Here is a 27151-nt window from a genome sequence, read left to right as displayed (position 1 = left end):
GTTCTAGAGAGGTGGAGTGGAAGAGTGTGATGGAGTGGGCTCCTCTCAGAATGACTGGGGACAGGACAGTCCTAGGTGTATGATGTGAAGGAGACATAGAATTGAGGGCACAGGAAGGGAAAAGAAGGAGCGCAGGCTGGGCATTCCCAGACCTCAGATACCATGAGGAGAAGTGGGACAGGGTCTTTACTTCCAGAAAGAGATAGAGATGCAAAGGAGTGTTAGCAGAGTCAGAGCAGAGAAATTCAGATTTTTTTTTAATCATAGTAAGATTTTAAAAATTCAACTAATTCAGGTCCTTGCCTTAAGACCTATTTGGTTTTAAAATTTCTCACTAAAATAATAGTTTATCCACATTCATGACAAAGTTTGTGACTGATCTTCCTAATCCCGCTTAGTTCACCAAGTTCTTCCCAATGAATCGAGTTCTTCTGTTTACTGACTTACCTGATCCATTGTTTCTCCAAATGTGGAATGCGTAACAGATTGTTCTAGATGGTACCTGAATAGACTGTTTCATTTTAATTGCACTACCTTTTAATGGATATCAGAATAGTAAAACTAGGCTGTCAAAGCCATGAGATTTAAAGTTTCCTTTTAATTACATTTTAAGTTAAAAAGTGAGTAAATTTACATAAAATTATTCAGCAAATTATATGACAGGTGAATATGACAAAAAACCCCAAAAGGTGACGTGGTTAATTGAAGTTGGGGAACGTTAAGCTGGTGCATTCCATCATCCTTTGAAATGGAGAGTAAAGGGGCATCCAGAGAGGTCAGGATCCAGAATATCTCTAAATGGTGGCTTCTTTTTTAGCCCTTCATTATCGGATTAAAGAGGCATCACTGCAAACCCAGGGCCTTTCTCTCTCAGAAGCCTTCTTCCTTTTGATGCTTTCTTTCCTCGGGAGCCTCTTTCAAGTTCTTACTTGCAGGGCTTTCAGGTAGCACAAAACTAACAGAACAGATCTACTCAAACCCACAGCCCCAAATCCACCACACTTTTTAGTTCTCTGGATAGAGAGAACCTGGGGATGCCACTTAACTTCATAAAACAGAACCAGGGAGCAGGACAAAACAGCATGAATAAGGTACCATGATGTAAATGTTTGCTACTGACTGTGACAATGACAGGAGCTTCGAAAAGGGCCACAGTCATCAGGAACATCTCCATGAAAGTGGCCATGAGATGGACTTAAAATAATATGTGTTGTTATATAGCATCATTATATCAATTACCACTTTTTGAGTGCCTAGTCTGTATCAGGCTACTGGGCTAAGCATTTTATTTATGAATGTCATTTTATTCAGTTCTCACAATGATCATGGGGAATTAGGCACTGTTACATGCATTCTTACAGATCGGAGGAGTTGCCCAAGGTCACACAGCTTAGCAAAGTCAAAATTTGTGTTATCAGTCTGATTCCAGAATCTGTGCTCTTAAGAATTCCACTCGGGGGCCAGCCCGGTGGCACAAGCAGTTAAGTGTGCGTGCTCCGTTGTGGCGGCCCGGGGTTCGCTGGTTCGGATCCCGGGCGCGCACCGACGCACCGCTTGTTAAACCATGCTGTGGCGATGTCCCATGTAAAGCAGAGGAAGAGTGGGCAGAGATGTTAGCCCAGGGCCAGTCTTCCTCAGCAAAAAAGAGAAGGATTGGCATTGGATGTTAACTCAGGGCTGGTCCTCTTCACACACAGAAAAAACAGAATTCTGCTCTTCTACAGTTTGGGGCACACGTGGAGGCTTTTCCTGCCTGGCCCAGCCTCCCCCTCAGGCCTCTACTGAGCTCCTTTCCAAGCTGCCTGCAGAGTCTGAAGCAAAAGTTAGGCTGTTTCCCTTCAAGCCTCTGTCCTTACTGCTATCCTTCACCAAGAAAGGGCTCCTGCCCCCAGACCAAAACCAGTTACCCAAAGAGGCAGCTTCCATCCCCAAGGAGAGCCAGGCAAGGCCCATCCCTCATGTTACACCTCCGGGGCTCAAGGGTCCCACACTCAGGAAGGTCCAGACAGTGATCAGAGCATCACCCCAAGAAAGAAGAATCCACAAAATCCCAGGCTCATCAACATGTTTCTAAAATTCCAAGAGATAACTTTTCCATTCCCATCTTTGGCATTGCCTCTCACTCACGATGAGCATCTCCCAAAATGGAGCCTTTGACCTGCAGTTCTCTCTGCCTGAAACCATTTTCTCCCAGGGATTCACATAGCTTTCTCCCTCTCCTTCTCCAGGTATTTGCTCAAATGTCACTTCTAGTGAGGGCTTTCTCAACCATCCCCTGTCATTCTGCAGTCCCCTCACACTGCTTTATTTTTATAGCACTCATCTCCACCTGAATGCTCATTTACTGTCTGTCTTCCTTGCTCCACGAGGGCAGAACTCTGAGTTGTTCCTTACTGTATCTGCAAATACATTGAGGGCACTAAATAAATGTTCGCTGAATGAATGAATGAGTGAATGAACGAATGAGTAAATGAATAAGAGGACAAGTCAGCTGTGGTGTAGGGCAAAAGGAAATAGAAATGAGAGGAAGCTAGGAACCTGCAGAGCCAAGCCTGAGTCCCAGCTCTGTAACCTGTGACAAGTCACTGTCACTACATGTTGGGCACTCTTCTCTGTGTTGGGGGAATCAGTGTGAACAAAACAGACCGAAATTCATGACTTCTTGGAGCCTACATTCTAATGGCAAAAGACAGATGGGAAACTAAATGAACAAATAAAATACATAGTATTTTAGGTGGTACTAAGCCTTGTGAAGGAAAATAAAGCAGAGAAAGGGAATAAAGTGTACTTACAGGAGGGAGCGGTGTGCAATTTTTAACAGAGGAGTCACAGAAGGCCTCATTGGAAAGGTAACATTTGAGCAGAGACCAGAGGGGGTGCCCGAGTGAGCCACGCAGATATCTGGAGGGAGAGCACTTCCAGGCAGAGGGAATACAAGTGTGCCTGGGTGTGTGAAGGACAGTGAGGAGGCCTGTGTGGCTGCAGGAAAGTGAGTGACAGGGAGAGATTTGGAAAATGAGGTCAGGTTGGTAATGGGCGTACAGAGAGGGTGGCTTGTAGGCCACTGTAAGGACTTCGGCTTTTGGCTTCGAGAGGGAAGATTGGAGAATGGAATGGAGGTCACCCCTGACCTAGAGAAAAGACCAAGGGAGACAGAAACCTGATTCTAGGCCTCACCCAGAGCCCTAAGAAGTGCGCACTCTCACCTCAAAGACCGAGGAAAGAGGCTTCCCTCTCCTTCAGCAACCCCTCCCCACAGTCCAGCCCCAGGGAGCTCAGCTTAGTGAAGTGACAGCCCCCTGCTTCAAGTAAAACTTATTTTCTCTGAATCTAACCCTAATAAACATTCTAATAACTACACCAAGGCTTTCTAGTTTACAGAGTGCTTTATATACACCCTTTCACTTAATCTTACAACCTTCCAGTCAAGAAGCTGTTACCCTCATTTTATAAAGGAGGCAAGTGAAGCCCAGGGAACTTAAGGAATTACACTTAGTAAGGGATGGAGGTGAAACTAGATTTCAGGTTTTCTGACATCTTTATGCTTCACCACACTGAGAACCATGCTCCATTTTAGTGATTCTCAGAGTACGATCTGAGGAACTTGATGGGCTGTGAACTGATTGGGAAATGCATATTCTTTCCCAGTTTTTTGTGAGTGACACACAGGCAATCTCATAGACTTTGATTTTTTACATATGACAGAGGCAAATTTAACTGTCACTTCTCAGTGTAAGTATGTCACTAAAGCTTGCTAAAATTTGATATTCATATGTTATATAAAATATACTAAAATTAAAAAATATAATATATTAAGATATACTGAAATATCTAATCCTATCTGATACTAAGGAGTCTGGCTGCTGCACAATGCTTGGCCAGGATGCAAAGCTCTGACTGGATATGCAGTGGAATTCCCCTAAAAGGTAGAAATGAGTGGGGTACATAACTCACTAGATCTTTGCCCTGCTAAGCGCAGCCCAAAGGTTGAGAACCACTACTTTATGAACAATATTCCACTTTTTTTTTCTCCTGATCAAACTGAGAAACCCCTCTCCAGTCTCTCTCATTCAGAGCACAAATTCCACTGTAACATGGCAAAACCCTAGATTTCTATTTGACACAGGAATCACCTCCTGCTTTGTCCTGAAGGATAGCCCCCAAGACTAAGGAGAAAAGAAGTTAGGCCAGTTGAGACAGAAAATCCCATTCAATGGTATCAGGTGACTTGGCAACTGGGGCAAAGGTTGCTATAAAGAGAAAGCAAGGCAATTTTTAGATCAGGTTTATCAGCTTTGCAGAATCCACTGATCTTTAGCAAAAGATTCTTTCTGGAGGTAGAACCACATAAGTGACTCATTTTTCCTTCTTTTGACCACTATATTTGGCAATTTTCTTTGTCACATATTTTCCCAAGTCACTAGCTTGGGAAACATTTTTCAGGCTGTTGAAAAATCCCTTCAGCATGTAATTTTGCAAGAGATGGTTAGAGGAATGGGGACTGAGTTTCTGATAAAATCCAGGATGGGGTGCATACTGCAGTAGCCTTGATCCACTCTCCTTCCTGGAGAGTCTTCATTGTCTTCCTTCTACCTGACTAACTTTAGAGAACCAGCTTCCTCAACACTTGTGAATTCCCCATTTACAGATCTAGGCCATGACCAGACCTGCACTACAGTACATCTAGTAAATGTGATTGATGATGAGCATGTTAGACCAAGAATTCAGATACCAAATTCCAGTCTTTCTCTCTGACTCTGTGACTTATCTTTATGAACTCTAGTTTCCCTCTAACTAGACTGAATGATTTCCAAGGTGTCTTCCAGCTTTAGCACACTGTGACCTTGATTATCATCCAGACCAATTCTTAGGGACGATTCAGTAGGAAAAGCAAGGAAGACAAATGGTGTGAATGTCCCACGACCCAGTAGGAATTCTATGATTTAATGAAAAAAAGCACTGGCAAAAGAGTCCAAACTCTCCCTGTGCATCCACTAATTAGCCCTGTGTGACCACAGAGGTTTTGACAAACGACAGCTGAGTCTCCTTCCAGTCCCATCATCTATTGCTCTGGTTCAATGGATGGAAACTGGAGTCTGGAGACCTGCAAGTGAGGCCTAGCTCAGCCACTTACTATCTTAACCACTCTTAGCTTCAGTGACTTCATCTGTAAGATGGACCTAATAATATCACCTCATACAGTTTGTTACAGTGTTTATTGAGGTAGTGTAAACACAAGCTGTTTGTAAGTAGTAAAGTACTTATACAAATCATAGTCATCTATGATTGTTATGATCCTTCGGATTGACTCCACGTCTTTTGCATCAATGGATCTTGCTCCAACCATCATGTCCTTCCACCTCTACTGAGGTGTAGTCCTTTATGATTGACTTGAGCCTTATAATTATGTTTATGCTGACAATAGCCATTTGGCAAGCCTCAGCAAAACCAAAATGATTCCTTTCTCCCTGCGAAAATATGATCCTGAAGTAAGGTCTGAGGGTAAGTGATGGCGTGTTGAGGAGATGTTAGCAAAAATCCTAGGGACTTCCCTGAATGTCAACACTCAGAAGATAACACACATCAAACAAGCTGCCAAAATAGATCTTAGATCTCAGAAACCCTTGCAAAGTTCTATGTCTCCAGCTACACTTGTTCTGCTCCACCCACTCCCTTCCAAACAGAAGGACTAGACAGGGGGCAAATAGATAGCAAAGGTTTTTGTAATGATGCCTGAGGTGGTGTCCGACAGAAAAGCTCACCTTTGGAAGGGGCACTCAACTCATCGTGGAACCAAGTAAGTGATGCATTTTACCATTTTCCTTTGTGTATGTGTTCTCCTGGAGTTGTTGTAGCATAGTCCTGAATGAACGGAGCTCCTTGGGAAGCCAGGAGGTCCTAAACTAGAAATCCATTGTTTTTGTTGCTGTTGTTGTAAAGAGTCAGGGTAAAACTTGAGGACAAACTCATTAGGTTTCTTTTAAGAAAATATTCTATGTGTGCTTGGAAACTCTGTTCTGAGGGTTAGTATTGATAGGTCTTCTACAACTGCCTAAATAAAACCTTAGTCAGGCTTCTGGGCCCCTGCTCAGGGACTGGGACCAGGGAAAGGCAAATCCTAGATCAGGAGAGTCTCTTCACTGTTTATGAGGGAAGAGAGTCATGGCCACACTGTAGGACGAGGGATGGATAGAGAAAAGAAAAATATTGCTAAAGAAGGAGTTAGGTAAAAGACAGTCTTCTCTCCCTCAGATGATGAATGTCAACCTTACCCTTGTCTCTTTTTGCTGAGAACTTGCATTAAACCACCATGCCAGGCTCAGACTAAATGAAGCCCGAGGTCCCATCCTTGTCTGAGTCTGCCAAGAGCAGTTGTGTTCTCACCTCCCCTTTAGACCTGACTTTGAGGGCTCTGCACAGCGTTCAGGAGCCTATACCAGATTTAGAAACACTGCCGCTAACTTCAGGACAATAGAGAAGTAATGGTGCTCTCTTAGAGACATTGTCCACTGGTAATCTGTTCCAGTGTTTGAAAATCCAGGGACTATATTCAGGTAGTTTGGGTAGCTGCCAGCAGTCAGTCACTGGGACCAGTCCTAAGAATATGCTCTCAGAAGCTTTCGAAAATGCCAAGTCCAATGGGGCAGCCATGACCCCTCACGTGGTTAGAGTTTGATTTTGTTTATTTCAGAGAAAATAAAGTGGGGAAAGGTATGTGAATGTGGCCAGGCTATCTGACAGTCCTGAAAGTGACTGGTGGTGTCAACACAGTCTCTGTCTCTCAGAGGGTAATATGAACTTGTAGGGGTTCTTAATTGCCTGTTAATTCCAGGGAAATAGTGGAATTTGGTGAGTTTTCTTGTCTTTTAGGGGAGAGATACTAGAGCAATGAAAAGAAGGAGGGAAACAGAATCATGTTATAGCTGATTGCAGCCTGATGGATGTTGGGCAAATTGCATCTGAGCAAAAAGTATTGTGTTGCATTTTCCCTTTAAATCATTTCCACTTGAAATTCAGAATTATCTGCAGTGTTAGAATTGAATCTCTGAGGCTGTGCCTTGGAAAGTCTTAGGAAAGAAGGAAAGAGATGACATTGATGCTTAGGCTCTCTGCCGGGACGCTGACCAGCACTCCCCGGTGATACTCCACTTGCTTCTCTGGTATTCTCTTCCTGAAGCGATAGAGTGTACTATGATGATATGAAGCTCAGGTAGTGAGAATTTCAAATCAAGCCCCCAATCTTTAAGTTTGACAGCAAATAATGGCCCTATACAACTGTCATTCCCTTTTGCCTAGCTCTAGGTCTAGACTCTTGATTTTTGGTGATGAGACAGAGTAATCCATATGGTCTTTAAGTTCTATCTCAGATGATTACTCTATCTTCCTGAGGCTTGTATCTAGATCCAAAGTCAGGAGAAATTATAAAACAAAAATAAGCAATCCCAAGCAAGCGCTGGCTTCTCTGACCTGCATCCATGACACACGGCACCACTGGGCTCCTCTGTCACCTACCAATTTCTTGTTCAACCCTTAGGTCCTTAGAAAGCCTTTCATTGGGCTCAGGGAATTAGAAAGCAGGTTCATTATTATTGTGAGGCTCAGTCTGAGTGATGGAGAAGAAATTAGGTTTCTAATCAAAAAGCAGTATTGTGCCCCAAGAGAAGGGAACCAGAATATGAGAACAAGATCTGTGTCTAAACCCTCCTCAGCCTAACATTCATTATAAGAAATGTCAATATTCAGTGCCCCATCCCTACTCCCAAGCTATTGTGTTCTTCTTGGAGAGCCCTCCCAAGAAACTGGGAGTTAAATTTTCAATCTTGAAGGCAGCTATTGGTCACCTGTCACCCTCTCTCTTGCTCTATCTTAGCCCTGTCCCCTGTCCCAGTGCTTCTCAGCTGGAGATTTCATGCTCACGTCCTTATCCAACAGTTAAACTATTATTAACTTCAAAGGAACTGAGACTGTGCACTCGGCCCCCTGATCTTATCAAGGGCAGCTTCGTAGTTCTCTGAGCTGTGGGGTCTCTAGGCAGACTTGGGAGGCAGAGCACAGATGTTCTAGCCCATGCGCCCGGCCAGCCCCAGGCTAGTTACCTGTGAGGCAGCATCACAATGTGCTCCTGGGACACCAGACAGATGTTTTTCGGAGCTGGCACCAAACTCTTCGTGGAGCCCGGTGAGTTGATTTTTTGCCCTAAATTTCTAGGGATAAATTGAGTCCTGGGACTGGGGCTGCCAACCAGTTTGCATTACTTGAGAAAGTATAACTAGGAGATGGAGAAGTACAAATGTGGAGTGGGCCAGAGCAGACATTAGGCTGAGTCACAAAAGTAGCTCTGCAACTATTTTTATTTTTAAAAAACATGTATTAGAACTATAGCTCACACTTATTTCTGAAATCTTCAGAGCAACCCAGAAAGCACAAAGAAATCTGGAAGAATTATACTAATAGTGGGAGCATATGGGTGCAGGAGGGGCAGTGGCAGGGACATTTTGGCCCAAATTCTCCAGGAAATTGCTTCATCTTTACACATCCCTTTGACTAAGCTGACTGCTAGTTGCCTGCCTCATTGCAACCTGAAAACAAATGTCCTACAGCTTGGAAGATTTAGGAGAGAGGTGGTTAACCTGGTCAGAGTAATCGAGCAAACTTACATTTCAGTTTTCAAGTTAAATCTCATATTGGCAGATATCCCTGAAATTGTGAGTGACAGTCGTTATAGATGTCCCAATTTTTAGGGAACCAGTAGGACTCTTTATACGTATCTAAAACATAGATGATTTCTAAATTTATAAATTAAGAAAGACCATTCAAGAAAGGTAGACACTTCTTTTTGCTTGTTTACCAGCACATAACCTTAGCATTGGATTGGTACCCATAAAAAGAGAAGGTGTGAAAACAAAATAGCAATTATCTAAACAAACAGCACTTTGAAACACATGTTGAAATGTGATTACATTTGTGGACCAAGAAGAAAGACTGGAAATTCTCAAAAGATAATTGTATCTTTAATTTCAATTTGGGACTACAAATGGTTCAAGTTTTATACAACTTCAAATTTTGGTTTAAGTCAAATATAAAATAGACTACGTTACATAGGGCAACTATATTGAATGCATTTCATGTTTTTAAAAAGGCTCAATTCAGCCAGATAGCCTTTTCTTTGGTTACTATGATACTAAAAAATGGATTCAATAAGACACTTTGCTTTCAAACAATTGTTTTGAACAGACAGACATGAATTGAGAAAGACGGTCTGAGAAAAATGGTTTACCAAATCAGCACATTCTGCTCTATCTGAAATGCTGACTAACAGATTCAGAGCTCAATATCATAAGTGTATTATGACCTTCCTCAGACATCTGTCTTGTCAGCTTTATTACATTGTACAAGTTATTCAAACCAGGTGTCTCGAGCCCAAAGTGATCATTGACAACTGCCTTTGAGTTTAGATTTTTAAAATCCCAAGCAAGCCTTAATTATCCAACTAAATCAGACCAGAGTTGGGTCATATTCTTAAGTAACCAAGGAGATAGGATTGTTTTGTTTTTGTTTTTTAATGGACTGGTTTCATTTCTCTGTAACTCATAACCCCCTTGAAAATTAACCAGAATACATCTCAAACCAAAGTCAGTGTAGTAAGCAAGAAATGTTGCAGTTTTCTGAAGGGAGGTGAACGAGCAAAACATGTGGTTTCAAAGCCGTTATTGCTAGGGTTATCAGTGTCTGTTATCAGTGGCTTCAGCTATGCCAGGAAATGAAATGAAGGTTTTCTCCAGTAGGTTGAAAGCAGGTTCCAGGAGAGCCCTTTGAAAAATCCCCAGTCCCCCTCTTGTCTAGAGCTACAGCCAAAAATATAAGGAACTAGATTCTAAGGAATGGGTTTTCTGCCCTCAGTGACTGGAACAGAATCCAGTGTTTTAGCTGAGTTTCCCAGCAGAGAAAAAAATTGAGAATTATGATAGTAGTGGTGAGGGAGCTTCTCTGAACAGCCCCTTCCCTGGGAAAGCCCCCATCCATTTACAAACTGCTGACCAGCAGGAACTTCCTGACTAGCAATCACTCCCTCTCAATGAGACATAACCAACTGATTTGGCTATAGCTCTACTACCATGAGCTTCACAGCTGAAGCCCAAATCCAGATTCAAGATAGAGCATTAGAAAAATCATTCCATTTACACATTCATTACCAAGACTTTTTGTTTAGCAATGCCTTATGTCTTGACTGTAGACCATAGTAAATAAAAGTACACTGGAATTCAACATTTTTAATTTGATGCCAAAAAGCCAAACTCACCTAAATTTTAAATACTAATAGCCATATTCACACAAGCAATTAATATTTAAAATCAGCAGTTAAGCTTACAATTGGAAATATATCCACATCGCCATTCACAGTTGGTTGTCTTTCCTGATTTCAGGCATTTTCAGGGCTCTTTTTTTAGTAGGTATTTGAAGATAGCCCAAAATCCAAGTCTCCATGGATTTATCACAACTTTATCACAATTTATCATAATTCAGAAACTTCAATAAGGCACAATGAGAAAGAATCATTACTACCTCCCTCAAAGCTTCAAGACTTTTGGTTTTAAGGAAAGAAAAAGATGCATATACAGAGTAGCAGACAGAGGTAGTCCAAGGTGAGGCATGAAAGGAGAGAAGGCCAGAAGGAGACCTAATTATTGGGACCATTCCACATTTCTGCTTAGAATAAAACAAGAAATGGGCTTACACTGGTTTTATGTCTATAAGGACTTCCTGAGTTTGATAGTTGTTACTCTCTGATTAAAGACTCAAAGGAAACTGTAGGGTAGTCCCTTGAAGAAGGAGTCACCTAAAGCCAGAGAGATGTACCACTTAACTTCAGCAGACCCCTTCCAGTCCATAAAATAGGGATGACACCCTGAAGTGACCCCAACACTACCATCCTCAGAGTGTTTGAACCAGTTATGTAGTCCCTCTCAGACCCTTGATTCTTTAACTGACATAATACAAAGCATGAGCACCTGCCCAGATCTCCCTTCAAGGGCTGATGCATTCAAAGTAAACCAACTGATGCAGACAGATAGTCAACCTGACCTCAATTCAGAGGATTGACTAATAAAACCTAGATAATTGAAACTCAGATGATCCAGAAACTTCTTTGTAGTTGTTATTTTCCATCTCTGCTTCCAGCTATATCTCTTAGCAGCTCCTAACTAGAAGTCAAACTGACTGCCTTTCATTTCTGCACCCTTCGGCAATCCTTTCATGAAGGTGCTAACAAGCCCAGGTCACTAACAGGATGCAAGAAAGTCTGGATTGTAGTGTTTGGCCCCAGGGGAACTGAGGTAAACACCATTATTTAACTCCCCCATGCTATGGATAATCATCTCACAAAATAAATTGGTTATATTTGCAGGAAATCAGTCTCCTGCCAAACCAAGTGTTTTCGTCATGAAAAATGGGACGAATGTCGCTTGTCTGGTGAAGGATTTCTACCCCAGGGCTATAAACATAAATCTCAAATCGTCCAAGAAAATAATAGAATTTGACCCTGCTATCGCCGTCTCTCCCAGTGGGAAGTACAGCGCTGTTAAGCTTGGTCGGTATGAAGATGCAGATTCAGTGACATGTTCAGTTCAACACGACAAAGGGACCTTTGAGTCCACTTCCTTTGAAAACATTCAAAGAAGGTCAAAGAGAAGTTCAGGTAGGTCGGATCTGGCCTCAATGGGCTGGAATTGTGGGGAAGAAAAGTTGAGGGACAGGAAAGTCGGAGACGTAAACTCTTGAAAGATCGCTTTCAATATGGCGTCACGCTGGAGACAAGACTTAGACCCAACGATAGCCCATCCTTGACTGGGAATTGAACTCTCAGCATCCCTGAGCTGGAATCTAAGATGAAGCCCATCTCACTTCATCGTCATCTCTCCTCTTCACCAAGCACTGTCTCCTTCATACTAATGACCATCCTAATATTAGACTTTGGGGTTGAAAATCCATGTGCAGTCTAATCTAGTGTGGATGCCAATCTAGTGTGGGCAGCCCACCCTATCATGGGGTTAGGAATTCTAGTTCTTCCTACAAATTAGAGGCATAGCTGGATGTTGGTCTGATGGTATAAAGAAAAAAGCCCAGGATGGGAAATACATTGACTGTGCAAATAGCTGTTTGACTTTAACCAAGTCACACCTCTGGTCCTCAGTTTACTCACTTAAAATCTCCTCCAGTTTTAAAACCTGAAATCCTTTGAGCCTCTTTGTTGCGTGTGTAACCCTTACCGCCACTGTTTGTTCCAGGTGATCTAAAAACAGTGGAACCTGAAAACAAAAAGCAAACTTCAGGGAGCTGCCATGAACCCAAAGGTTGGTTAAAATCAAAGGGCCAATTTCAGAATTGAGGGTTAAAGCAAACTCTGCAATTGTCAGATGGGGCCAGAAATCATCAGATTTCAAAAGAACACAAAAATCACGCCTGAGCCCAGTTGGTTTCCTCTAACTCTCTCAACAGAGCTTGCCTGGCTGTAAGCACAGATTTCCAAAGCTTGCCTATTTGGGAGTAAGCAGCAGCCTTAGGTCTCTGAGGGCTGTTTGGCCTCAAGCTGGGCTCGTAGACAAGAAGAATCATGGTGATCTGGGGCAGGCTGGTGTCTGTTGTGGGCCCAGTTTCTGGAAGTGAATTTAGGTTCTCACTGAAGCCATCTTCTTTACTCTTGTTCCACCACAGTTCACGCCGAGAAGGTGAACATGATGTCCCTCACGGTGCTGGGGCTCCGAATGCTGTTTGCCAAGAGCGTTGCCATCAATTTTCTCTTGACTGCCAAGTTATTTTTCTTTTAAGGTAAGAATCGGCTGCTTCTTATTTCTCCCTCCGCCTAAACTATGCTGTACATGGAGAAAAGGAGTTTAGGAATGGTAAGAGACCAAGAAGCAATGGGAAGGAAAAACATATAGAGACATACTGAGATTTAACAAGGTGGACCACCTCAGATACTCAGTGCAACACCCTATCTCCTGTTAGCCTTTTATTTCAAGCTATTTCAAGCTCAAAACCCATTATGTAGTATAATGTAATACCAGCCAATAACCAATCTCCAACACAGGAGCTAAAAAAATGGGAGCTAAATAAGAAGAAATAGTTTTCTTTGTTTGCTATGTTGTTTATCTAGCCAAGGGGCCACGGGTTATTTGTAAGGCCATCAGTAAAGCTTCATCTGAAGAATATTCTGGGGGAGCAGAACCTGTCTTTGCCCAAAAGGGATGCCAGCTCCCAATCTTTAATCATAGGACTCTGATGTGTGGACTAGCCTATCTTTGGGATGAACCTACACCCCCGTTACTAGCGAGCAGCCCACTATTAGTTACTCAGGATGTATGTGAATCGGGGCTAAAACATTAGTTATTTGCCTGTTACTTGCATACCCTCTTCAGGTAACCTTAGACATGAAATTTAAACCAGGGCTTAGATTTGTCTATGAAGCTCCTTCTCCAATACCACAGATACTCCTCAGTCCCAGCTCCTGATCTAGGCACCACCCTAGACTTAGACTGTTGGACTGATCCAATCCAGCCTGCAAGCACATTCAGTCATTCCCCAACTGGTGACTGTTTACTAACAGTCCCAAGGACACAGGCAGTAAGGCTGTACAATAAGAGCACAACAGTAGGAGTCCAAAGATCTGGGTTTTAGTCCTGACTTTGTCACTAACTCACTGTGTTACCTTAGCCAGGTTGCTTCACCCTCTGGGCCCAGGTTTTTGAATCTGTAAAACAAAGGAGTTAAGAACAACTAAAGGAGAGCAAATGGGTTTCATGACTTGTGCCAACGTTGATAAACTGATAGTGACTAGCTGAGCTATTGCCACGTGTAGAAGGGAAACGTGCCACGATAGATTAGCGATGTACGGTACAGCCACAACAGGTGGCCATCCCAGACTACATGACTGCGACGATTCCCTCCAGCACTGACAGTCTATGATTCTGTAGCAACTCTGACAATTTCCCTTCACTTGCAGGCTGACTGGCATGAGAAGACTACACTCCCTGAAAGAAACCAAACGCCTGCAGAGGTGCTGTCTTCTAGGCTTCCAACTTCTGGGTGATTTAGGTGGACCTGTCCCAGCCTTGCTTAAAAGACTGCTACCCAAACCAGTTTTCCTTTGCAGGCAACAAACCCAGCTCATCCTCCAGCCTAGTGGAAAGAAGAAAGTCCAGCAGAGTGAAGTTTATAGTCCTAACTGCTTTCTATGCTGCTTTAAAAAGGAATATAGAGATATAAAGGGATATAGGATTCATTTTTCTATTCCTATAACTGATACACTTTGAAAGGGATGCTTTGTTCCTTGAACTTTCTTTTGCCTCCAGAAGTAGAAAATGGGAGCTGATGAGTTCCCAGCTGCATTCTCCAAGAGGAAAATAGACCCTGGGGGAAGGACAGCAGGTGTCTTTTGCCTAAATATGAAAGGCTCTGCTCAAGCCAGCACTAGATTTGCCACCAAACTGTCATTCTCATCCACAAAAGCACTTTCTGCTTCTCCTAGTACTTTGCAAACAAAATTACATTTGACTTCCCTGATACTCACCGAGCAGGGAAGGAGTTTCTAAATTCTAATCTAAATTAACTCTCCAAGCTATTAGTAGAGATCAGAGTAAAATATAGAGGAAATGCACTTCTTTCTCTTAATTGATTTAACAAACATGAATTACTCCCTCTATGTTCCAGGCACCATGCTGAGGGTGCAAAGATAAATAAGACGCAGGCCTTGCTTTCAAGAACTCACTGTGCAAGTGTTTATGGAGGGAGAGATAGGAATGAAACCCCCAGATTTCCCCTGTAAAAACAATATCTTTCTGTCTTTGCCTGCCAATCTGTGCACTGGAAGTTTGAAGTCATTGGACACTGACTCTTGCCTGGGCCTTTGGTATTATTGGTTTTCTCCTGTTCTTCTCTGATGCTGTCTCTGTTGCATTTATTAAAGTGCATTGTGTGTGCCTCGCCTCTGACTTCACTCATTGTGGACCACCGCAAGGGTAAAGTAGGCCCCGCGAGCTCAGTGTTAGTCCGACAAAAGTCAAACTGAGCTTAAAGTTTGACTTTAAGCTCACACCACAGCTTCCTGAGCCCCCAGCCAGCAGGGTCCTGCCTCAGGACCCAGCGCTGGTTTCCTGCTGTTGCTGTGGCTGCTACAGCAATAACAACAGCGGTGCCCTCATGGTGATCGGTGAGCTCTGCTACTCCACCTCAGCAAGGCCACAGCTTTTCCCAGGTGCACCCGTGCAGTTAGCAGAGCCCTAGCAACCCAGGGTTGTGGTTTCCTCAGCACCTAACGTGGGGTCTCAGGCGAGGGTTTATGAGGTTACAAGTGAAAGAGCAGCCATCGCCAACAACTCCCCCTGCCATTGCCATCTGCAAACTCCCACATCATGTCTTCACAGCCCAAACTAAAGAAAGGAGGCAGTAACACTATGAGCCAATGAGTTTAGAACATTCTAGATGGACAAGCCAGGCCCACCCAAGGAAAAACCATTATAAGATTCCACACAACTTCACCTTGTATTTCCTAAAACAATCACATCTGTTACCTTGGGCCACATTAGAATGTTTCTATGAAGTTTCTAAGAACAAAAAGATCACATCCTCATTTTTCAGATGGAAAAAAAACATGCCCCCCAAAAAAGGTATGTACCTTGTCCAAAGTCATTTAGTGAGGCAGGGATATTGGTGGGAGCAGAACCAAGTTATCAGAGTTCCAGCCCCCTAAATTCCTTCTACATGAACACACTGCATCCCCGAAACAAGGACAAAGTGTGGACTGAAAGTTCAGCTGGGCCAAACTTCAGGATTGTCCTGAAAATGTTCATTTAGCATGAGAACAAGCCACCTTCTGGCCCACTTCGATCATCAGAAAAAGGCATCCTAGCATTTCTACCAAAAGGAGCCTCCAGAAAAGATTTAAGGTAGGAGCCAGAGGAGATTGTGGCTGCCTTCAGGTCTGGGGGCCCTCCTACTGTGGATAATTTTCCAGAGTTTGCACCTGTGGCATCTCATGTAAGTCTCCAAGAGTTTGTTACACACTCAGCAGGCAGCACAACAGAAGGCCCAGGAGGCTGAGCCCTTTGCCCAAGGCCTTTGGCTCCCTCGCCCAGTTCTTTCCACTCTCTCTATAGTGACTGCTCTTTGCCCGCCTGTTCTGAAGCCCAGATAAACTGCTGCCCAAAATGCCTCCTAGGGGGCAGCTGCAGGAGACAGTCCTAGAGGCACAGCACAGCCCCCCTGGATCTGGCGTTCACCTGCTGTCTGACCTTGGGCACGCCTCTAGCTTCTCTGGGCGTCAATGAATTTCCTATAAAACAATGTCTAAGGCTTCCACTATTTCTAAGACTACACCTAATAACTCCAATATCTGTTGTATGGCAGAGAATTCAACAGAAGTAGAGGAAGGAAGGACCGATTCCCAGGGCTGAGGGTGTATCTATTTTGACATCACGTAGTTGGTTTCCCTGGAAATAATTATCTCCCCTGGAGCACCACTGAGTCCAAACACAGCAGTTTTGAAGCTGAGATTCTGGGATTCACAGACAACTTTCTGGGAACATCTCAATGCTCTTCAGTGAAAGAAAAATGGTTCTCCAATAAAATAAAATGGAGGTGTCAAGGAGCATCCAGGAGAAATAAGGTGGCTGCACAAGAAAACGAAGAAAAAAGGTAAACTGAGGAAATTTTTAAGTAAATAACTTTGTGTCCAATTTGATTCTTGAAAGGAAACAGAGCAATTCACAGTGATGGATGAATGATGGAAACTAAAATAAAGACACTTCTGATAGCTCTCCTTAGACAGGCCCTTCACCTGCACCGTTCTGATACCCTCACAGCACATGCAGCACATACTGCCCAAGGCCCGCTCTATCAGGGGGCCCCTAAGTTCTGGGGAGAGAAAGCCCATAATCCCTCAGATGTGCAGCTCTCCTTTCCCCACCATGAGGCACTCACCTAGCAAGAGCCCACTGAGTCAGAAGTGGGGAGATGCTCTGCCCCATCTGAAGCCAGGGTGCTCCCCTGGATGTGACCAGGCATTTTCTTATTCAGCAGACATGTTAGGGAACCTCTAAAGGCCAGGCTGGAACACAAAGTGACTAGGAAGAAAGAGGCCATGTCCAAGGACATGAGCTACCCTGAAAGACAGCTCTGTCAGGCTGTGCCCGCTGGTTTGTGTACAGACGTCCTTGGCACCTGCATCACAGTGGGGTCTATGGCACAGTAGTAAATGGCGCTGTCTTCAGTCCTCACTGGGGAGATCACCAAGTGGAAAGTTTTCTGGGTCTTACCATGCTGCACGGAAAACCGACCCTGAGTAAAATCCGCATCTAGGGAGCGAGAGTTATCCCTGTATAGGATAAACTGCAAGGAATGATCTGGCCTCATTCGGTACCAGTATAAATCTGGATTTGAGTATGAGGTTTTGTAAGCACAGAGTAGTGTCACCTTATTGCCACTTGCCACTGTCTGGTCTGGGGAACTCTGGGTCACTTCATTACATATCACATCGTTGGCTGTGAAGACAAGAAATGAGAAAATAGTGAAGTCCTGCACACCCCAGCACTGGGGTCAGCACAGGCCCACCAGGGAGATCAGTGGGCAGAGGCAGGAGAAGGACACAGAGGTCACAGTCAAAGACAGAGAATAACTGGAAAGCCAGTGTGAAAGAGAAAGAAGCCAAGACTTTGAAACTCAGAGAAAGGGACATGGGGTTACAGAACAAGAAGAATGGAAACAAAGAATCTACTCACAGAAGAACAAAAAGATGAAGCCCACAAGAAAAATCATCTTCTTTTTTATCAGGGCAGAGGATATAGAATAACCCCGGCTCCTGAGAGCTCTGAGACCCTCTTAGGACCTCTGATGGGAGAGAGGAGGAGGGAAATGAGAGGAGACGGGCAGCAGACCGTCACGTGACCAGACTACCTGTGACTCTGAGGCAAGTGCTTTCAGCCAAGAGACTTTTGTTGTCATTGTTATTTTGGTCCTCAATCTATCCTGAACTAATCCTTTTGTAAAAAACAATGAAAATAAATTATTTAAAAAAAAACAAATGGAGACTGCAAGCCCAGCAATCACACGGTTAGATATCAAATTGCTACAAAAGTGGCTTACCCTCCGTTTTCGCAGCCTCTGGTCACAGAGCGAGGTACCAGCCCACGATCACATTCGAGTGGCACTGTTGCATAGCACCCAGCACTCTGCATGCACTTGCCGTCCTCAAGAAATGGAAGAAATGAATGAGAACCTTAGACTGGTTCCGTACTCCTCCGTGTAAAGAGGGAGGGAGGAGGGTCGCACAAGATCATTTCTAAAATCTCTCCTAGCCCTGAATTCTAGAAATCTTCTATTTCTGCTGCTTGAGGGAGTACCCTGATCCTGAGAGTGCTTCCTGCACTTCATATGGCGTGACTTTCCATCTCTCCTTAGGCCCTTTGCGACACACACGTGGCTCCAGCTGGAAAATTCTCCCAGAGCTTCCCAACGGGAGGACTGCCATGAGTGGGTTATAGGCTTGCTGATGTGGTGCTGAGAGAGGCCACAGGGCCTGGGGTGGCTGGAGCCCCTATGGCCAGCCCCTCCCAGCCACATGGCATGAAAATATTGTCTTCTTTGTAAGCCAGGAGAGGACAACAGTTGGGAGGCACTGCCCTAAAAAACAGTAGACTGACCAACTCCTTCTCCCCCACTGGGGAGTGTTTCCAAGAGTCCTCTGTTTCCCTCACATCCAACTCATCAGTTAGTCCTGTCAGTTCTACCAGGAAATACACCTCCATTCTGTGCACTGCTCTCCACCTCCACTGCCACCAGCCCCTGCAAACACCATCATCTCTTGTCGGGACCACTGCAACAACCCTCTAACTGGTCCCCTTGCTTCTGCTCTTGGTCCTGGACAATCTCTTGCCCAGGTCTTCATAAAACATAAATCAGATGAAGCCCCTTGGACCTCCTTTCCTGGGCCTGTGACACCCTGCAAATGGTCTGGCCACTGCCTCTTGTCCAGCCTCTCACACATCCTCTCCGCCCTTTCTAACTCGCCTTCAACTTTCCTTCTGGTCCTCTATCTGCCTTGCTTTTCTAGCTGCCTGAAGCTTGGTTCCAGTTTTTCACAAGTCTCAGCTCAAGGAGGTTTTCCCTGGCCACTCCAAGTCAATTAGTCACGCACTCACCCAGAGTCACCCTTGATTACGTCTCTGTCTTATTTTCCCTCACATCACTATTTTAAATCATCAGAATTATACGCATTTATTATTTGTCTTTCCCTTCTCAGCCCACATGCACACACATACACCATCACGGAAGCGCCATGAAGGTAGGCACCTGGTTTATCTTTTCATTGACATGTCCCAGCCCCTAGGATTATGTCTGCACATCACTGACACTCAATAAATATTTGTGAACAAAGAAATACAACTTTCTCCCTTAAAAACTCATCATTGGCATGGATAAGCTTGCCAGATTTAGCAAATAAAAATACAGGACACCCAGTTAAGTTTGCATTTCAAATAAACAACAAAAAGTATTTTTGCAATATCTGAAACATGCCATATTTGGAACATATTTACACTAAAAAAGTATTCATTGTTTATCTGAAATTCAAATTTCCCTGGGCATCTTGTGTTTTATCTGGCCACCCTAATCAGGAAGAATACCAAATGTGAGCACCAGGCAGTCCAAAGTCCCACCGTGAGCATCCTCAGGCCCCTGGGTGTGAAACAGGAAGGTTCAGCAACCAGGGCTGCCCACCTGTGCAGCTGCTGCCCAGCCTGCACTGCCACCTGCTGGTAGGGGTCCCCTCTAAAAGGAACCCAGCCCCTCTGCGGGAAGAAGGCCATTCAGAGCTTCCGGGTCTCCGACATCCGTGGGCTCTGCCAGTCCCCACTCAGTCTCCGAGTATCTGTCCCTGCTCTAAAGCTGTCGCCCAGGCTTGATATATGTATATCAAGTGTTCCCGAGTGTTACCTTCCTGAACTAGGCAGTAACAGTTTTCAAATTAAATTGCTACTCCTCTTCTGACTGCCCAACCTCAGTTAAATCTGACCACACCAGAGAACAGAGAGGATGGCTTCAGAGACCCTCACACAGAGGGACCCACCCTCTCCCTAATGCTTCACACGGAGGATTCAGACACTGAGACGGCCTTGGGGTGACGTAATCAGGACTATCCCCACTGTGGTGTCCTTCCAACATTCCGTGATCGGCCTCCCTTCAGGAAGGGCACTACTCAGAACAGCAGCATAGTTTCACGGTTAAGAGTGGGCTTCTGGAGCCGGACTGCCTGGGTTCATATCAGCTCCAGCATTTACTTACAGCATTTACTACAGCATTTACTCACAGGGCAAGTAACCTAATCCCTTCCATGCCTCAATTTCTCCATCTGTAAAGTGGGGATAATAATAGTTTTTTCGCAGGACTGTTGGAAAATTAGATGCAATAACACACACCATACACCCAGCAAATGACCTAGGAATGTTAGGTATTGCTGTTGCTTTTGACATTTTTATTAAATAGACTGATGAATATAGTTCCTGAGAACTTTATTCCATCAAAGAGGTTCAGAGAAAAGATGCTGAGTAAATCTGAAAAATAAAGTTGTGAAATCTGGCAAAAGACATGTTGCGCCATGTATCAATCAATGGCAAAAAAAAAGTGACTCATACTTTAATTTGCTGTCATTGCACAAGCATGTTGTAGAGCTCTGCACTCCCTAGAGACCTGAGCCAGCTGTGTTCTTCCCAAATCCCTAAGAGCATTAGGAGTATGAGAAATGAGCCTCCTAGCCCGCTGTTCTATGTCTTCCAAAAGCTGCAACAAGCCTATTTGTGAAAGACTACAATGTGTGACCCCCACTCTGAGTGACCCCCAAAGTTTAGGGATAAGAGAGACCCTCAAGATTTAATGACCTTTTACAGATGCATTCCCCTTGAATTTCTCTGCCCCATCTCCCTTAAACTTACTGATACCTGTAGCCTAAGCAGCTCCCCAAGGCAGTGAGTGCCCTGGACTGCCTTTCATTAGGCTGGAATCACCACTAAGAGGGGCCCTTGGGCCTGGTGGGGTCCAAAGGAGTTGATAAACAAGGCCACTCTTGTTCCTCAGCTTGGTCACTATCACTCAAAAAAGGAACATTTCTCCCAGTTTCTTTTGAGATGGGCAGCTTTGTTTTTGACCTTGCAGCGCCCTCTGCTGCTCTAATTAGCCCATCTCCATAAATAGGTCACACTGGATCTTGACAGAAAATAGGTCAGGGAAGGAAAATATTCTTTGTTCACAACTTAAGTCAAAGCTGCTGCGTCTGTTCCCATTCCCCTTTCAACCCTGAGACTGGCAGCTGCTTCTCTGTTGGTGCAAAAGGCCCATTCTCCCCAGGCACTGAGAGGACTGTCTTTGAGAATGTGAGTCAGCACCCTGAAAGGGTAGATGGACATCTTCCTGTCAACAAAAAGCCTAATGCAACAGTAAAGGACATAGGGAAATTTCTTTGGGTGGATATGGACAAACACATCTCTTTTTTATGAAAGAATAGCAACGTAATTAAAAGGGAAAAGCTTAGAAACGTCTGAACGTGTGGTGATGGGAGTGAGTGGTCTAGAGAAAGAGTTTCTGCATCACTTTCTTCCTGTGCCACATTCCATTCCAAGACCTCCAGGGCAGACCTGGGCTGATGGATAACAGGAAGCATGCCAGGGAGGGACCAAGGTCCAATAGACGTCTTCCACCCCCAGGACCTCTGTTTTGGGGAAAGATCTTGCTGAAGGCCCTTTGGGCAAGAACAAGTATGAAGAACCCTACCATGGTTTGTTGCCCAGTGCTGTCTACAAAGCCAGCATCTGAGGAAAGCTGTGAGGAAGAAGGGATACTCGATGCTGTTTCTATTGCCACGTCTGGAGCAGCCTCTGGAAAGAATAGCCTTGGTCCAACCAGGTCAGTGATACCTTTTGTGGTGGGGCTGTTTGGGACCTGGCCTGACTCTTGCCAACCAGATTTCTCAAGCCATCTGTAGGGTCTTCTCTCCAATTGTTCCCCAGGGCATGGGGGACAAACAGGTTCTATCTCAATTACCAAGGGCTAGCAATTGGTAGTGGCTCTGGGCACACTGTTAAGAAGGATTGTGAGGTCACATCTAGACTCAGAGGAAAAGAGTGACGTGTCTTTTAGCAATATCTGCCATGGGAGCAGGAGCAGGAGGTAACACCACACTGCTTTGTATTTGCCACTCCTGCTCTAGATGTCATTCCTGTAATGAGTCCTGCAGAGAAAGCATAATCAGAGCCAACTCTCTGTTGGATTACCCCTTTGGTAAAGGGCAAATTTCTAAATCTCTATCTTTCCTTTGGCTTCCCTGGGATCTCATGGGCCATTTCCCCCACTGTCATTGCTGTTGCCTGCAGCCTAAGAAACAAATTTTAAAAATAAATTAAGATGCTCTATATCTCTCTCTAAAATCATAAACTATGCACCAAATCAAACATCTCCCTTGTATGGCTTCCCCACTGTTTAACAGAGATAATCATACCTGGGCTGGCAGGGGGGCCACTAAGGATAGAGACTACCCAGGGAACATCCTTCTTCTCCTGAGTAACAGAAAGGGAACAACAGAGAGCAGGACTGGGACTCGAGTGGCGTGAGTTCTAGCCCCAGCTCTGCCTCTATCTGCCTACAGGACCTTGAGCAAATTTACCCCTCAGGGCTTCAGCTTCTTTATCTTTCAAATGATGGCATTGGCCGAGGCAGTTGCTAAGTTCCCTTCCAGGTCTTCTAGGATGCTAACGTATAAAGCTACAGATCTGACTTGGGAGAGTTATCAGTTTATAGTCCCCTGCATATGTTGCCGGAACTCCCCATTGCCCAGCAAGGGGAAAAACAAAGCATGAGTCTTCATTGAGGGGTAGCATAATTTCTTGATTCAATATGTGTGACTCATCAGAGCCTGGAGGTTCATGCCCAGATGCCAACTTGGAATCCAGTTATTATTGCATCTGGGAGAGAGAAAGTGCTGAAAACAGCCTTTGGAAAAAACATCAATTTGGCCAAGGAAAAAAAAAGAAAGAAGAAGGTTCTGCATAGTGTGATAACATTTTGATATCTTATTTACCATCTCCATCCCTGGAATCTACTCTGCCTCTCCTGTCTCTGCTCTGAAAGAGAGAAGGAGGGCAGACCTTTCCCAGGGAAGATGAGGCCCCTGTGGGGGACAGAGCGGTTCTCAGTCTAGTGAGGAAGGAGAACAAAGCTGACGCCACCTCCCTTTCAGCCATGCTGAACCTTCTGGTTTTCGTAAAGGTGCTCACTCCTGTGGGAACGGGGTTAATAGGAAACTGACATTTGGAGCCAAGACTAGAGGAATCATGAAACTCAGCAAGTAATATCCGGCAGAATTAATTTTTTTTAATCTGAAAATTGTCAGAGAGATAGTCAAGTGTTCCTTAAGGAATAGGAACAAAAGATGAATGTTTAATACAACTCAATTTAACAAATATTTACTAAGTGCCTATGGTTTTTCCCAGGGATCATCTGGGCCAGTTTCTGAGGAGACATCGCCATTGCCCTAAGGGAGGCAGGGGTTTGTCAATGGGCCAGAGACATATGAACAATGACAACAGATTTACCTTTGAGACCCAGACACGGATAACTGTGGCCCTGAGGAATTAGCTTAGCTTCAGAAAAAAAAAATGTGCACAACAACGTGGATAATCTAAAACACAAGGTAATCAAAAATGTTATTTTATGATTGGCTTTAGCGTGGATTTCATTATTTTGTAGGGCAGATTTATCTTCCCAATTGTACGTTTTCTTGAGCTGATCTGTAAAGTCTATGGGGGAAAAGCATTTTAAGAATCATACATTTCTGAAATTAGACTCCTGCAGTCAGCAGTGGAGAAGTGGCACTTTTTGTCCTAATGAAAAAGGAGACCTGACACCTCTCATAGACCTGATGCCCACAAGAGTCTCCTTCCTTGCCCTAGGTCAGAACCAGTGGTGAACCACCCAGAAATCATGGCTCTTATAGATCTGTACAACAGGGTGGGCAACAAAGAAACGGCCTACTAGGTGTGTGGGATTTGGGACTCTGAGATGCCTGTGAAGCCAGAGAAGAACTTTGGACCACCCTAACATGGTTGGTCCTGCTCTCCTCGTGGCCTGAGTCCTGAGCTGCATTAGTAGGAGAGGGGCAACACTAAATGACCTTGCTCATGGAGCTACCCCCCTATTGTGCCCCTCATCACACTAGAGACCTCTGCAGTCTGAGAAGAGGAAGTCGCAGCCCAGCACTAAGAGGGACTTTTGGTAAAGGGCCCAGGCACTGTGTGAAGGGCACTGAGAAACCCACCTTTGGGAAGGGGACTCAGTTGACCGTAACCTTGGGTGAGTACCTCCATTTTCCACGTAGTGTTAGCAGAACTTCCTCCGTATCTAACACCTGATAATCAGAAAGCTGAGACTCTTGGCTAGATGATGAATTCCCTTATTAGATGGGAAAAGGCTAAAAGATCAAACCTCCTTTCCTCTGGTTGAGCAAGAGCCTGTAGTTTATTTAAAGGCATCAGCTCCTGTGAGAAGGAAGGAAATAGAAAATTTACATTTGGAACTGGGACTCAAGTGAGAGTGAAACTTAGTAAGTATGAGCTTTCAACCAAAGGTGTCAGTTTATTTGGTTTGGTTTTTGAATTATCTGGAAGCTCCAAGAAAGAACACTTCTCCCTGAGGATTTGGTTCCAAAATTCTGACTTCAAACTTCTAAAAAAGATCAAATGTTAAGGCAGATGGTAGGCTTGGAAAACTCTATTTACCTATGTAATAAGTAGAGACCTACTTTTCTTTTGTTTGCTTATTTGTTTTATTTTGTTTAGGAATTGGGGAGGAGGATCAGATACCCTGGGGGAAAAAATTTGCACAGCATTTTTGGATAAATTAGATGCAGAGAATCAAATCAAAGATTATCAGCTCAGAAAGTCCTTAAAGACCAGCTAACTCAGCTCTTTGATTTTGCAAATGAGGACAATGAAACTCAGAGAGGTTGTGACTTGCTCAAGGCCCCACAGCTAGCCTGGTCCAGGGCAAAGCCAAGACAGCTCTTAGCTCTGACCAGGCCAGACCCAAGGGAGAGAAAACATCACGGTCCTTAGCCATGCAGTTTCATCTGCACCTTAAACAGTCTGTGTCTAAGACTTAGTGAACTCCAAAGAGAACCCCAGGGTTCCAAAGGGAGAGGAAATCACTGCATGCCTGTTGGTGGGGAAAGCTAGCTGAAGTAGGAACAATAGACGAACTTGGTATTAGGGGAAAGGTACAGCCCTCTGCAGACTGAGGCAGGGATGGAAAAAGCCAAAATGAAAATGCTGGTCTTGTCTCCAGACAACAACTATGACCATCAAACACCACCTATAAATTCTACACAGCTAATTTCTTTCCCAATGGGAGTTTATGTTCTTTGATAGATTGCATCAGATATACAATTGTTTGGACCACAGAACATGTATATAGAATTGGCTTGCTGAGCCTTCTGGTATCTTAAAGTGGCAATTACATCTCTGGACATAATTCTCAGCCCTGAAGCTCCAGGCTACCAGAAAGAAAGACACCATCACTTAGCCTGTCTTAGAGACTTGGAGGTTGAAGAAAAATTTTAGTTCTTGGGAAGCTCTGCAAAGCTGGGTTCATTAACTCCACACCACAGGTTTTTACAAAGCCCCCCATCACAGTGATCAGCAATCCAGTGGTTCTAAGATCACATTCGGGAAGGGAACTCAGCTCACAGTGAATCCTGGTAAGTGGAGGGGAGCATTGAACCCTCTTCTTGAGTGTGATTTGAGATCCTTTTTATTCCAACTAATGTGGATGTGGTTTCTTGGCCCATCTCTGCTAATATTCAAGTCCTGCGTGGCTAAAAGATGCCCTCTCCACGTCCCTCAGGATGGTCCAACTGTGAAGGTGCACCCATGCAGCTGAATACAGCTTTTGCTAAATTCTCACAAAAAACACTTAACCACATCATCAAACTGCTTGGTGTCTCTTCTGTTGCCCTCAAAGCCCTGCTGATTTATCAGTTAGAGGAACAGAAGTGCCCAGGAATCTTTAGATTTTTAGGTCATTGTGAAAAGAGGAATGTTGACAACATGCTTGGCTTCTTAGGAAGAAAATAATGATGATTTATTAATTGCTTACTATATGCTAGGCAAGTGCTGCATGCTTTCCATTCGTTATCACATTCAATCCCTATACCTGCTTTGTGGGTTGGGTGCTATTATCACCCTTGTTTTACAAAAGAAAACTTTTTATATTTTTATATCTTACATTTTTATAGAGGTGCAGAAAAGTTGAGTAACTTGTTCAAATTAATTCAGTAAGAAAGAGGACCTGGAATTTAATTCTTGGCACTCAGATTCCAGAGCTAAGTGTTTATTAGTGGGAGGATTATGTTTGGGGGGAAAGTCACTGATGCTTTGGTCTCTAATGTTGCTAAAAATAATGCCTAGAGAAGTGTGCTCTCAGCAAGTAAAGCCAGGGCTTGATCAACAGGACCACTGCGAGCCACTTACATATCCTAATTCATACAAGAGCATCACCAAGCAGTCAGCATTCTCCCACTTTACATACAGGGAAACTGAGGCACAGCAAGTTAATGAACTTGCCCTGGGTTTCAAACCCAAGTCTGCCTGACTCCAAAGCCTGGGCTATTTCAAATTAACTACAACCGCCAACGAGCCAGTTAGGTAATTAATTAATTAATTAATGACAACATTCTAACTGGCTATTAGGTAAAGATTGATTAAATTTATTCCACAGTTCCTCTCCCTTTTCAGGAATAATCATACAGTTGTATAATCGCACAGCATTGTGTTTCTACCTTTGTGCATTCCTGGGGGAGCAGGAGGAGCCCTGGTTCCCAGCCCCTGGTGGAAGGGTCTCGGCAGTATTTGTAAAGCAGTCTGTGGAGGTGTAACTCAGGCGGATCTGAAAAACTCTTCTTTGGAAAAGGAACAAAACTGACAGTAAAGCCAAGTAAGTTTGAATAACTAATGCTTCCAAATTTCTCTCCAGAATCCTAATTCCTAAATTTTCCATTCTGCTCTATAACCCAAGTCCAAACCACGGCAGCCCCATTGAGGGCTTCCAATTCAAACAACCG

At 44.1% G+C, this 27151-nt stretch overlaps 1 protein-coding gene and 1 gene segment (V, D, J or C); both read left to right on the top strand.

The window, feature by feature from the left end:
• The window catches only part of LOC131405801 (M1-specific T cell receptor alpha chain-like), a 584807-nt gene that overhangs the window by 484418 nt on the left and 73238 nt on the right, over positions 1–27151 (top strand). The window lies entirely within an intron of this gene.
• LOC131405799 (T cell receptor delta constant-like) lies at positions 5626–14982 on the top strand. The segment is given in 5 exon segments: positions 5626–5797; positions 11405–11695; positions 12285–12350; positions 12712–12825; positions 14000–14982. Coding segments are annotated over 3 exon segments (435 nt in total).

This window comes from Diceros bicornis, chromosome 5 (genome assembly GCF_020826845.1).
Source record: "Diceros bicornis minor isolate mBicDic1 chromosome 5, mDicBic1.mat.cur, whole genome shotgun sequence".
NCBI lineage: Eukaryota > Metazoa > Chordata > Mammalia > Perissodactyla > Rhinocerotidae > Diceros > Diceros bicornis.
Note: the sequence above shows the minus strand (reverse complement) of the source record. Positions and strands in the feature narration are given on the sequence as shown.